The sequence below is a fragment of the Didymosphaeria variabile genome (genome assembly GCF_027946475.1).
Source record: "Didymosphaeria variabile strain IMI 356815 chromosome Unknown scaffold_5, whole genome shotgun sequence".
NCBI classification, from domain to species: domain Eukaryota; kingdom Fungi; phylum Ascomycota; class Dothideomycetes; order Pleosporales; family Didymosphaeriaceae; genus Didymosphaeria; species Didymosphaeria variabile.
Window position 1 is genome coordinate 3,097,447 of NW_026611624.1, and position 13,568 is coordinate 3,111,014.

General features: G+C 54.3%; 4 protein-coding genes across 4 annotated transcripts; 2 read left to right on the forward strand and 2 right to left on the reverse strand.

The window, feature by feature from the left end:
* Window positions 1–150: 150 nt before the first annotated feature.
* On the forward strand, window positions 151–669 carry RPL22 (60S ribosomal protein L22; the record flags this gene model as incomplete). The annotated part of the gene is made up of 3 exons (XM_056216255.1): window positions 151–162; window positions 243–493; window positions 543–669. 3 exons carry the CDS (start codon window positions 151–153, stop codon window positions 667–669), a joined length of 390 nt encoding a protein of 129 aa, XP_056070502.1.
* A 777-nt stretch (window positions 670–1,446) lies between these two features.
* N0V89_007494 (uncharacterized protein) lies at window positions 1,447–2,199 on the reverse strand (the record flags this gene model as incomplete). Its single annotated transcript, XM_056216256.1, has 2 exons — window positions 1,447–1,829; window positions 1,890–2,199. 2 exons carry the CDS (start codon window positions 2,197–2,199, stop codon window positions 1,447–1,449), a joined length of 693 nt encoding a protein of 230 aa, XP_056070503.1.
* Window positions 2,200–3,132: 933 nt separating this feature from the next.
* On the reverse strand, window positions 3,133–5,917 carry N0V89_007495 (uncharacterized protein; the record flags this gene model as incomplete). The annotated part of the gene is made up of 3 exons (XM_056216257.1): window positions 3,133–3,280; window positions 3,329–5,495; window positions 5,770–5,917. 3 exons carry the CDS (start codon window positions 5,915–5,917, stop codon window positions 3,133–3,135), a joined length of 2,463 nt encoding a protein of 820 aa, XP_056070504.1.
* Window positions 5,918–9,064: 3,147 nt separating this feature from the next.
* CDC25 (cell division cycle- protein) lies at window positions 9,065–12,625 on the forward strand (the record flags this gene model as incomplete). The annotated part of the gene is made up of 3 exons (XM_056216258.1): window positions 9,065–9,709; window positions 9,764–12,263; window positions 12,312–12,625. The coding sequence occupies 3 exons, from the start codon at window positions 9,065–9,067 to the stop codon at window positions 12,623–12,625; spliced, it is 3,459 nt and encodes a 1,152-aa protein (XP_056070505.1).
* Window positions 12,626–13,568: the final 943 nt, after the last annotated feature.

Here is a 13,568-nt window from a genome sequence, read left to right on the forward strand (position 1 = left end):
CTACTCCGAGCCGAATCACGTAAGCGCCCACAACGCGCGAAAAAGCTTAGCGACCGCGAACTTTTCGACGACCCTCTTAAGCAAATATCTACACCACACGCCCAGCGCAGGATAACCACTTCTTTGCGTATAACCACTCTTTCATTCACAATGCCAGCAACTGTACGTACACCGCTTTGCTGTCCGCTTGGTTGAGCACAGCGCTCCCTCGCACAGAACAGTAGGCTAAGTACTCAATGTAGAAACGCGCAACCGGCGGTGCCGCCGCGAAGAAGGGCCAGAAGATCACCAAGAAGTTCATCATCAACTGCTCACAGCCTGTCAACGACAAGATCTTCGACATCCAGGCCTTCGAGAAGTTCCTCCACGACCGGATCAAGGTCGAGGGCCGCACCGGTAACCTCGGCGAGACCATCCAAATCTCCCAGCAGGGCGACGGCAAGATCGAGGTCATTGCCCACCAGGAGTTCTCCGGCCGTTACTTGAAGTACCTGTACGTTCACCACATGCACCATGAAGGCCTATTGCTGATGCCCATGTAGTACCAAGAAGTTCCTCAAGAAGCAGCAGCTCCGTGACTGGCTCCGCGTCGTTTCCACCTCCAAGGGTGTGTATGAGCTCCGCTTCTTCAACGTCGTCAACGACGAGGCCGACGAGGACGAGGACTAGATACCACAATCTGGTTACGCGATATGATCTGCATGTGTATCGAGTCTATTGCTCAAAAGGGTCTGGGCGGTGGTTTTCTAGAGGGTATATAGAGCAATGCAAAACTTGCCATGTCCCTCGAGCGTAAATAATCTTTCTGCGTGATATTTTGCACCGCGTCGTATACTCTGGTCTGGGAACATAGAGCACTTTCGAGGAGGGAGAAAACCTTCTAGTTAGCCTTCCACGCTCACTCAAGAGCTGCAATATTCCGTCGCAAAATCTTACAGGTGCGATCCACATATTTGGTGCGAGCTGTAGGACCACTTATACACGTTCACATATAGTGTGCGGCAAGACGTGTTTCTCTATGCGGCTTCGGTTCTACACTGCGTTACGTGCGTCTAGGCCATGCGGTGTGCGGTGTAGGTACAGACCTGGAGAACTACCAGTGCAGGCTTTCAGGAGCACAAGTTCCTGGCTGATCTAGTATTGATTGTAGCAGTTAGTCTGCAGGACGATGGGCTTTGACGAGAAAGGGATTCATGGATGGACGCGACATCATGCACAAGCCTTGCAGCATTGCATCAAGTTTATCAGCTGTATGTTATCTAGACAATCCTGACTGTCGCAACACTATCGTCGACTGGGAACAGTCGCGTAAGAACTGAAGCCTTCATACAATGCCGTCGGGAGAACCGAGTAAAAAGCCCTTGGGCCGATTCAACGCCAAACGCCCACCGCCGTTTTTTATGGACGGACCCCTTGAAGGTACACAAGAACAACCACCATGGTCGCCTATTTCCGCACCGTCTTGCTAGCCTTGATAACGATATCTCTCAGCGTGCCATACGCCTCATCCCACTCAGCCTTGTCGTCGTCGCCAATGTCCTTCTTCTTGCTCGCTCTCTCTCTACCTACAAGCACGACACTGGTGGGCCTTTTCGTTGCGCTCGCCTCACCTAACTCTGCACGGCTCTTGACGAAGAGGTATGGCACATTGTGGTCTTCGCAGAGGACGGGGATGTGGGAGATGACGTCCATGGGCGAGATGTCGGCAGCAATAACGACGATGGCCGAGGGGTTGGAGATGTCGGACGAGGGTGGTGCGTTGGAGGATGACTTGCGGAGGAACTTAACTACTTCCTTGACGCCGCGGCGGAGGGTCTTGGTCTTAGCGGCTGTACACGTATTAGCATCTGGATCTTCAATCCCCTGGCCGTGCAGGAAAGGCAGCTTACACTTCTTGACCGTCTTGAGCACCTTCTTCACCTCCTTCGACTCTTCGAGAAGCGGTTCCGCGATGGGCACCAACGCGCTCGCGGGAATGTCTCTGGGAGCAACCTCGCCGTCCTCGTCCACGATTCTTACAAGACTCTCCTCGGGCTCCTTCACGAGCTCCTTCTCCAGTGCGTCTGCGACATCGCCGTTGAGCTTGGACTTCTTCTCCTTCTTGGACTTCTTGACGCCGTCTACCTCGGAGCGCTTCTCTTTCTTTTCCTTCTTCTCCTTCTTGTCCTTCACTCTCTTCTCTTCCTTGTCCTTGCCCATTGCGAGTGCGTGCGCGGTGACTGTTGCGTGGGTGTAGACCGGGAAAGTGGGAAGGATAGAGTGTGGAGTCACAAGTGAAGGGTTGGCAGCAGCTTCTTGCAGAGAGAGCAGCCGGTTCTAGGGGTGCTGGCGGGCCGACGCGTTCTTTGGTGTTGGCTGTCGAGCTTCGCACTTTTTCCGTCCAAAATTTCGAAGCTGCACGAACTTAGCGCCTTGGCGCCCACAATATCTTGGCAGCAGTTTCAACTCGCAGGTTCCCACTCAATCTGCATTGTTCGCAACGTCTTGCTGACACAGAATTGGGCAAACACCAGCAAAGGTTCATCCAATGCATCCTATTATACATGACTATATAGCAACCCGCAGCGCCCTTGAAAACATCCCCACTGCCCATTGACCCGCCGTCCTGCTCACTCCATCATCGCGAAGACAAATGGAACAAGCACTAATGGTATATGCGATAAGAAAACAGACGAAAGGAGATGAGGAGATACAGCGGAAACGAGAAAGCAAGAAAGCAAAACATTAACGGAGTGTCAGAGCACAACCGTGACGAACAAGAAGCGCAGCATGGGGCCAGCCACCAACAGTAGTTTCCAAAGCAATCAAAGGGTATGTAAGAGTAGGAGAGGTATTAGTAGTGTGACCCCATGTCCAGAAGGGGCAAGCCCAAGCCCAACTGCGTCTACAATGGACCAAGACCGCCCCATGCGCCAGATGAACCCATTCTTGAAAATGAAATCGAGATCGACAGAGATAGAATAAAACTCACAGCACCTCATATGCAGCGAAATTGAGAACAGCACACCAAACTCCGAGCCATGCTCCAAACCATTGGGAGATGAGCGAGGTGGACATGTTCAAACAGTCTAAGAGTAAAATGGAGACAAGAATAAAAGGTCGTGAAAGTCATCAAGAGCGGTGCTGGCAGGCCTAGTAAGCCATTTGCATTTCGAGAACTTGAACACCGCCCGCAGCCATTGAGGGCGTCGCGGAGCCTGAGCGTTCAGACATGGCGTCTTCGTAGCCCACAAGAGCCTGAGAGTGGAGTTTGAAGGCTTCACCCATCAGCTTGGTGATACTGGCACTAGTCAGCATAGATTTAACATAGATAGACACGATCACTTACCCCCAAACGACCACCTCATCAATCATGCTGCCCCAAAGGCGAGCCACAGTAGAGCTAAGCTTGGCCCCATACACATCGACAGAGTCGTCATCGAACAGATTCCGAAGCTTGTTGTACATGGCTAATTCTTCCTCGGTGGCGGGCTCCTCATCGTGTTCCAGGCGGTACAACCAAAGCGTAAGGATGACCATAAGATCCATACCAGTCAGAGGGTGTTCGATGCTCCAGTTGGTGGCTGAAGTACGTGCCACCCACCGGATCCCTTGAACAGCTGCAACTTCGATGCAGTCAAAGCACTCTTGAATGACCTTGATCATCTCCTCAGATCGCTGCACCTTATCCCGTGCATTCGTCATAGCTGCAGCAACCTCGTAGGAGTCATGGTAGCGTAAAGCTTCCTGAACAGACTTCAGGTCTACCACAAGCCTTGTTCGGGTGTTCCTATACATGGCCATGGCGTTGAAGATCAGTGGATGACCTTTGTGGGGCGCACTCAGCTGGACCACGACAGTCTCAGGTTCGCAAAGTTCGAGAGACTTCTCCCAGGTCTCCAATGCAAGCCTCAGCTTGTACTCAGTCACGACGTCCTGCAAAGCCTCAGGGCTACGCTTGTGGTACCATACTTCCAAGAACAACGCGTTGATCATGACACGGGTAGCAAAAGCGCTGTACTGAGCTGGTTCCCCTTGGAAGAGATTGTCATGGGCCTGGCGGAAGGTAATGATCTTGGAGGCGGAAACGCTCTCGCGCCACGACTCCTCATCAGATACCTCCATTGTCCAAAGAGATTCAGATGACGGGAGCTCAAGTGTGTCAAACTCGTTGAAGCCCATGGCAGGTGTGTGGTTGTAGGTCAAGGTCATCAGGCCGAAAAAGATGTACACCGCGTAGTAAGTACGGCGACACTGCTCGTCTACAGTCCACTCTTCGTGACTCGGTTGCGCATTCTCCCGAGCCTCTGAGCGAAGCTTGAGTTCATAGCGATTTCCGGCTACCATATTAGCCAAAAGGCTCTTGATAGAGCAAGCCCACTCAAGACCCTTCGGGTCACCGCTCCAGCTTGCGAATATCATGTTGAGTAAAGTACTTTGCATTGTCCATAGTGGGCACTTGCGAGAGCTGAAGTTCTCTTTGTTCTGTAAGAACTGGTTTACGAGAACTTTAGAGCCGATGTGAAGCATGTACGCCTGATCTTGGTCGAAGATATAGAGTGCACCAATTGAAAGCACAGCAAGGAGTAGCGGAGCTGAAACTTCCGTTGGTCGGAACGTGGCTGGGTGCAGAAATGGTAGATGATGATGGAAGAGGTCGAAGTACGTTTTGAGCAACCTGTTAACGGTGTTCAGACTTGGTAGATGGAAAGTCTCCAACAGGGCGTTCTCGCTGTCGTATTGCCTAATGTTCTCAATGATCTTGGCGCATTGTTCGTCGTTTTCCACTTGAGGCGCTCGCGCGACCATAAGTGCCTGGCTAGGACCTGGAGACCTGCGGTAATCGACAGGTGACACCGGGCCGAGCATACCCGGATAGGGCGAGAGAGCACCTGGCGTCCCTAGACCGGCGGCAGCGGCAGAGCTGCTCATAGGCTGGAAGGTAGGCGGAATACTGGAGTTTGACATCTGGCGTTCCATCAGCGGCGGCAGTTGGTGAGGATGCGAGCTAAGAGCGCTGGCGCTATTGAAAGCGGGATGCGTGTCTTGAGCGCCGTGTGTCCTAGACTCGGGCACCATGGAGTCTCCCCAAGGCATTTGCGGCAACGACATGGAGCCCGGGGCAGGATAAGTAACAACAGGCTCCATCATTGGAGGTCCAGTGGGCGAGATGACGGCGTTTGGGGCTTCAGTAGACATCTCAGGCTCCTGGCTAGCCATGGCCTTATGGCGGAAGTCGGTCATTAGCATGGCCGCCGCTTCTATGTCTACCATCTCTTCACTGCTGGCCTCGATCTGCTCCAGAGTAGTTGCCGAGTCGTGAGCCATGACTCCTTTGGACGGGCCTGGTGCGACATTCTCTTCTTGCGTCTTGTTGTTGGTGCGGCGTTTGACCTCGCTGGTCAGTGGAACGCCACCATCTTTTGCGTGGACGGTGCGATCGTGGCGCAATAGGAGGTCGCGACGAACGAAGGTGCTTCGGCATTTGTGGCATTTGAAAGGGCGTTCCTTCGTGTCTGTGAGGGGTAGTTAGCAACAGAAACCCCGCAACGCGCAAGCTTCGCGACTTCCCGCATCAACAAAGCATCAAAAATGGGTCGCAACAACCATCTCACACAAGCGAAAGCACAGAAGATGACATGACACGAACGTGTAGCGCGACCGTCGTGAAGAGTGTGGTGTCGCACCAGGATCACCACGAGCACTCAGACATCACTGCCGGGCGGCGCGTCGTCTCAATGCACACCGCCATCAAGACGGGATTCTAGCAGAGTATCAAAAACAACTTACGCGATCTTTCATGGCGACTGCGGTGCTCGCTCCGGCTGAAGGCGCGGTTGCAGAACTGGCATTTGTACTTCTTTTCGGGTGCGGAGCCCGACTTGCGGACGGCGGGGGATGAGGCGGCGGAGGCCATGGTCATGGCAGCAGCGGGCATGGACCGGTAGAGGGGGCTTTGTCTCTACGGCGAGGTTGCTCGGATGTGAGGGCGGTGCTGCCGGGTGCGCGAGGGTATTAAAGCGTGCAGGGCGAGTCTAGTAGCATTCCTTCGCGTCGAAGTCGGCGTTCGCATAGAAATAGGCGTGCCGGGTTGAAGCCGGTGATAGACAGACAACTCGAGGGTTGTTTGCGACGTTGGGTGGGATGAAAATAATGGAGGTGATGGGTGAAAGGCGAGCGCGGGCAAGAGCGACGACCTTAGCGAACTAAAGGGGGAGAGGGAAAGAGCGAGGGGTAGGGTTAGTCATTCGAGGCCCAGCGTGAGCGAGGCTAGCTGGGGGCGTGGTGCTGGTGCCACGTCCGTCGCGGGATGCGGCTCTCGTTTGTTTTCCAAGGCTCCCGCCCCGTTGTTTATTCCCTGACGCTGACTTGCGTGCATGTGGTGTTGATGCGCGCTGCCCCTCCTCTTGTTGACACTTTGGTTCGCAGCGGGGCTGCTCTTGCCGTGCCCCTCCAAATTGGAGCTTGCAGACAGCTCCCGCCGCGCAACCACCACCGAGTTCCTCCAAGCGACATTTACACCACAACCTCACAGCCTACATCCCGCGCTGCAGCCGCGCCCACTGCGAGCTGACTGGAGCGCAACATGGTAGTTCGCCGTCCAACCGCCTTTCCACCAACCTGTGCCCAAGTACGTGCCTCGCGAACGCAAGACCTAGTCGCGCCATAGTGCTGTACGACGGAGCCGTCAATAATCTTGATCGAGCAGCACAGCGTGCACAAAGAGCGGTATGGACTCGCTATGCCCTATGTATCTTCAAGCGGTCCACTTCTGCCAACGACCGCATATTCACACCGCCTTCCGATCCTTCTTCGTGCCTAACGTTACTGACACAGCGGTAAACATTACAGCAGAGGGGTGAGCGATGGCCCCCTCAGCCCACCTTCGCTATGCTCATCTTATGACGACGATGGAAAAGGGGGCGCCTTTGTCTCACGCAATGACGCCAGGACGAGCCTCTAAATTTCACCAACAGCGAGGCTACGCCCACGAGTAATCTTGGATGCGCCGGGACCGATCGGCACCAACTTACTCGTTCCTAGCGAAGGCCCGTAGCAACGGGAGCTGGATATTCTTCCCCGGACCCACCAGCCTAGCTTTAGCACCATCGAATGTCGCATGAGAGGGCGAGAGTTGTCTCAGTCTTGGTTGCAAGTGTAAAATCGTGCAGGCACTTCTGACAGTGCGACACAGTTGCCCACGGCATACCTACCGCAGAAAGCGCAAAAATATGAACAAGTTCGGAATGGGAGAATCAAGGCTCAACTGATCCTGGCCAGCAGGAAGATGACTTGTCTGGTCGTTGCCCGGCCGAGCCCGCTCGCCTCCAAGGGTCGCGGGCGACGACCTGGATCCTTACGCATGGGTAACCGGCGGTAAAAGAGTTGGAGACGCGCCTCGCTCGCCAAGAACTTGTCCAACGGTTACTTACCTTTTGCCACGCTGAGACCGGAGTGAAATGAGACACGTTCGGGCGAGCCTCCCGCCATGTGCCCTCCCCTCCTCAAAAAGCTGTAAGAGAAGATGGAGGGGCATTGCTTTTGCATCCAAACCCCCGCGCTAATACCGATTCCGTAATGCTCCAGAAGAAATGGGTCTGCTCCTGGTTTCATATGCGGATCGCGGCACCTTCCCGTTGCGCAGGAACACGCCGTGGGCTTTGGGATGATTTGTTGAGGATGCTCGACGGAAGTCATTGCCACGACGAGGGTCGCAGTGATGTATGACAGGCTTCGGATAACATTACAATACTAGGACCGAGAGAGTTTCGCTCAATAACTAGCTACGCGACAAAGTTTTTAGCTATGTGCGCATGGCACAGAAGCCCTGACACCATCTCTTCACGTGGAAAACATGCTTTCTCGGAGGAGTTAGAGCTGAAGCCTCAAACCCACCCGCGCTGAGGGGCGCACGTCGTCCGTTTCCACGCGAACGGCTAACGGTTCTAAGCACCTTCCGGCAAGGTGAAGCCTGCACGTTCCCCGGCGCATAACGAGTATTGTATTTTCATCTCCAAACGCGGCCTGCAACGATGGCATTCAAGCCAGACAGCATCTTTGCGATGTCGTGGAGCAATTCGAGGGTCCGTTTAGCTAGGTATGCAGGCGATGTCGTGGTAGGGCAACCGTCCTGCAGACGGATGAGAGGTGGGCGTTCCACGGGTCGCCTTGCTATGAACACGGCCCATCCCGTTGCACAGGGCATTGTCGGTCAAGACTCCCTTCCGAGCTCAAGCCGTGGGTCTGATCGGGACTCGGAGCTGCGCGTCGCTGGACTTGAGTCAGCCGGCAACAGGTGTGTTTTCCGTCAAGGCCTCCCCTCCGAGAGGCGGTCTAGATGTGAAGTCGAGGTGGGGCAACCTCGAGGAGCTGTCTCGTGGCTGGCATCGTCGCGGTTTGACAGGTAGGGAACCGTGTGCTTTCACAGGTGGTGACAATGCGCCTCAGAATGTATACAAGTCGTTGCAGACAACGGGCATAGATGTGTTGTATACCGTCGTGATCCTCCAATAACATATGAACCACGCGTAAATGTATACTCGACCGGCATACACGATGCGCGTTGCGGCGATGCGCCAATGAAGGAGCTCTGGATGCATGCACATGTGGTCAAGGTCAAGGGTATCGACGGATCACGTGCGTAGGCCCCATCCATGGATCTTGAGGCAGTTCCGGTGTGCAATCCCTCACGGAGTCCTGTCCAGCTGCCTCGGGTTCTGCAGCCGCATTCAAAGCCCCCTCCTGGCGCGTCTTGCACACTCAGAACCGGTTTTCGCTTTTGTGTCTCTGTCCGCACGTCTGTTTGCACTGCTCATTCGCTGCGAAGCTCCCGCAGCTACGAATGGGAACAAGCGCCCAGCGGCGGTCACACCGATCCCCTTTCCACACGCAGATCGCAGCGCCGCCCGCCCACAGCACGCGGAGCTCATAGACATCTCGAAGCGGGTGTTCACCTCAGCAGCCCTCCGTCTAGGGCTTCCGTTCAAGGGCTCCTGCAGCTGCCGGTGGGGCTAACGCCAACGCTCCGCTCCCTCTCAAAGAAAACGCACGTCTCCCCCGCGCAGCGACGCGACGAGGCATCAGCATGGCGTTCAATGGCACAGTGCCTCCGCCCGGGAGTATGTTCGTGCGCGCCCTCTACGACTACGACGCCGACGATCGCACGAGCTTGAGTTTCCGGCAGGGTGACATTATCCAGGTCATCACGCAGCTGGAGAGCGGCTGGTGGGACGGCGTGATCAACGGCGTTCGCGGTTGGTTTCCGAGCAACTACTGTGCGGTCGTCACCCGCTCCGACGACGACGTGCAAGACGACCGGAACGGTGCAGATGTCGTCGACGACGACACGCAGTCCGATCTGGGTGGCACCGACTACACCAACTCTGACACCGAGTCGATCAACGGCAATGACACGATCCTGCCCATCGAGCGCAATGGCAACGATAACAGCAAAGAGGAGGAAGCAGCGTTTTGGATACCGCAGGCCACCTCCGACGGCCGCTTGTTCTACTTCAATACTCTTACTGGTGTGAGCACCATGGAGCTGCCCCTCGAAACACCCTCAGCCAACGAAAATGGTCCACACGATCGCGTGAACGTCTTCATACCAGACTCCTCGAGGCCACCGGCAGAACTGCTGGCTTCGGGCTATAATGTGGAGGATACAGACGATGAAAATTCAGCTTCGGACTTCGAGGGTCCGGGCATGATGGGCTCGCACAGCTCTTTGGTAAGCTCGGCGCAGTCAGACCCATTCAACGTATCTACTGACATTTCCCCTTAGCCAGGGCGCAAGAGGCTCTCAGACGGCGTCTCGCCTGCGACGTCAATGGATTCCATGAACCAACATCCTTCCTTCGACCGGTCGGTGGATGCAAATGGTACGAGCTTTTCGATCGCCAGCATCCCCCCTCTTGGAACCACTGCCACCTCGTTTGCTAACAACCCTACGGGGGGTTCGCCCATGCCGTCTGCCTCTTCTCGAAAATTTTACGATGATGTTAACCCCATACCTCTCACATGGAATCGCATGGTTGAGGACATGCGCCGAGCCATTGAGCGGTATCGACAGGCGATCAACAACAGCGATCGCTCCGAATTCGTAAAGCGTGCAGAAGACATCTCTGACCATTTGCGGTTGATTCTTGCCGCTGGATCTGGAACAACCGACAATCACTCCGGTAATCCCTCCATTATTTCCACCAACAAGGCTCTCTATCCCCACTTCCGTGAGACTATGTCCAGATTTTCAAAGCTAGTCCTGTCCTCCCACATTGCTGCTGCAGACTTCCCTCCACCAGATTCATATTCGAAGTGTCTGAAAGAGGCCGATGGCGTTCTCAACGGTGTATATGGCTTTGTTGAGGTCGCTCGACAACAACGCGGGGAAGACATTCCTCGCCTCGTTCCTGGCTTCGTGGTCGGTAATTCTGCAGGTGGCAATTGGCACAATAATGGCGTTGACGTCCGGAATAATTCGGGTCAGACCTCGTTCATCGACCAGGAAGACTACGAACCGATGGTCGAGCCTACCGTGAAGCTTGACTCTCGTGTGCTAGAGCGCCTGGAAGATCTGAAGCGTTTGATCGTCTCTAGCATTCGGAGGCTGGATGAGCAGCTTGTCGTTCGCGACAAAATTGTGACGCCCTATAGACATCAAATCATCGGCGACAGCGTCTGCAACGCCGCCGGGAAAGTTTTGGACGTTTGCCGTCCCTGGATCTCCACGATTGAGTCAATCAATCTCTCTGCCCTCAGCTCGACTCTGCAAGGGCAACAATTAGGCGAGTTCAGCATACAAAAGCAAAAGGTCTATGATTTGGTTTCAGAGCTGGTCATTACCTGCCAAGGTGTCGCTGCCCCACTAGCTGATGAGTGGGCCGAGAATCGTTGCGACTCCCTGGAAGAAAGGATCAACGGCTGTCGAGCCGTTTCGCGCGATCTCGAAACCAGTATCGTGCAACAATACGGTCTACTACAGCACTTGTCAGAAGCTGTACCTTTAGGTGACATTGCAGTGCGCAATGACCCACGACGAAATACGGACACGGAAGTAGGGAGCTCACACGCCCTCGGAGGCCCAGGCAGCTCGAGGCCACTTTTGAAAGACGTGCCGCAATCCCACACGTATAGCGAGGGTACGTCACTTGAAGATAAAGTGGTGGAACCAATTCGCACAGCCAATAGCAGCAAGAAGATCAAAGACTTCTTCGGAGAGGTGCCCAATATCCCTCAAACAACGGTTGAAGAGGTGCCCGAATTCCTCAAGCTCGACCACGAGGGCGAAATATCCTACGATCACAAGTCAAACCCAGCGCAGCTTCGTGGAGGTACGCTTCAGGGACTTGTAGAACAGCTGACGCGACACGATCGACTGGACCCTGCGTTCAACAATACCTTTCTTCTGACTTACCGTTCTTTCACAACTGCTTCAGAGCTCTTCGAGATGCTCGTCAAGAGATGGAGCATTCAACCGCCGTACGGTCTTGCAAAGGAAGACTACCAGACTTGGGTCGATAAGAAGCAGAAGCCGATCCGTTTCCGCGTGGTAAACATTCTCAAGAGCTGGTTTGACAACTACTGGATGGAAGGCAATGACGAAGAGGCAAGGATTCTAATCCAGAGGGTGTATAACTTTGCTAAGGATCACGTTGCGACGACCAGTACTCCTGGTGCTGCTCCACTGATGACATCGGTCGAACAACGATCTCGAGGTCCTGATATGCCGACAAAACGAATGGTTCTCACTCTGAATGCTCAGACACCACAACCAATATTGCCCAAGCACATGAAGAAGCTGAAATTCCTTGACATTGATCCTACAGAGTTCGCTCGGCAATTGACCATTATCGAATCGCGACTCTACGGCAAAATCCGTCCTACCGAGTGTCTCAACAAGACCTGGCAGAAGAAGCTGGCGCCCGGCGAACCTGATCCGGCCTCGAATGTGAAAGCGCTGATTCTTCACTCGAATCAGTTGACGAACTGGGTTGCGCAGATGATCTTGACTCAACAAGACGTCAAGCGAAGAGTGATCGTCATCAAGCACTTCGTGAACGTGGCAGAGAAATGCCGTCTATTGAACAATTTTTCGACTCTAACCTCGATCATCTCCGCCCTCGGCACGGCTCCCATTGCTCGACTTAACAGGACGTGGCAAGCTGTGAACGCGCGATCGATGACCACTTTGGAGAACATGCGGAAGCTCATGGGTAGTACCAAGAACTTCACAGACTATCGAGAGACACTGCACAAGGCGAATCCGCCATGCATTCCCTTCTTCGGTATGCTTGTTCTATCCCGGTATTCCTGAACCCTTGCTAACAGGCTAGGTGTGTATCTTACCGATTTGACGTTCATTGAAGATGGTATCCCTTCCTTGATCAAGAAGACCAATCTCATCAATTTCGCCAAACGTGCGAAGACTGCCGAAGTGATCCGCGACATCCAGCAGTACCAGAACGTGCCATACCCGCTGCAACCTGTTCCAGAATTGCAGGATTACATATTGACCAACATGAACTCGGCGGGTGACGTGCACGAGATGTACGAGACGAGTCTACAGGTTGAACCCCGAGAGCGTGAAGATGAGAAGATTGCAAGGTCAGTGATGACATGGTCTAAACTGCAGTTTTCAGTGGATTGACAGCTTAATAGGCTTCTCTCTGAGTCTGGATTCTTGTGATGATACCCCACAAACGCATTTGACATTCTTGATGACACGAAGTCGACTTGGCGTTAGCAGGAAATGAACGACGCTATTTTTGATTTTCACGGACACGACTTCCCGAGGCGCGCATTACGGGGCGTTTTATACGCAAGCTTGGTACAAGCTACGACGGGCATGTGGTGAAGCACTGCGAGTATTAATCTTCATGTTCAGCGCTAGGTCTTGGAAAGGTCTGGCAGAGGGGCTTTCAATGGACTGCTTATTTAGCTGCTATCTCTGTAATCAATGAAGCGAGGTGTCGATGCTTTGGCTATTGGATCATGAACTCGGTGTACTCGTCGTCGTGGGCACAGAGTCTAAAAAGGGCGCACCGGCGCGGGCTGGGCGATGCGGTGATTGGTGGTTCGCTCGTCCCCCAGGTGGCGTTGATTTGGTCCGAGAGCAGGGACACGACGTCTGCCAGTCAACACATCAAGCCAAAGAGCGGAGGCGGAGTCATTACAGGCGCGAAAGCCATGGTTGCAGGTCTGTCATGCACGCCGTCTTTGGTGGGCATGTTCGATGTTTTCCAGCCTTTCTCGTGCGGCACCGCGTTCAGGTCCGCCACAGATAGAGCATCCACCCTGCCAACGTTGCACGGCCAAAGCACGTCCCAAACGGCATCACCAAGATGGCCTTTCTCGTTTCCAGCAAGTGGGGTTCGAGACAGGCCAGGAGTCCCTTGCGGCGAGCATTGCGAGCTGTCCGAATGCATTGTCGCCACCACACGACCACTTTCCCGGTCGCTGGCGAGGGATACAGGAGTATGCAAAAGGGAGGCCTGGTTGCACAGCGTCTGTCTGCAGCCATCCGCTGGACGTTGGCTGGCCCGGTCGGCCAAGTGGAGGCTCCGCATTGCAGCATAACCAAACCGGTGGAG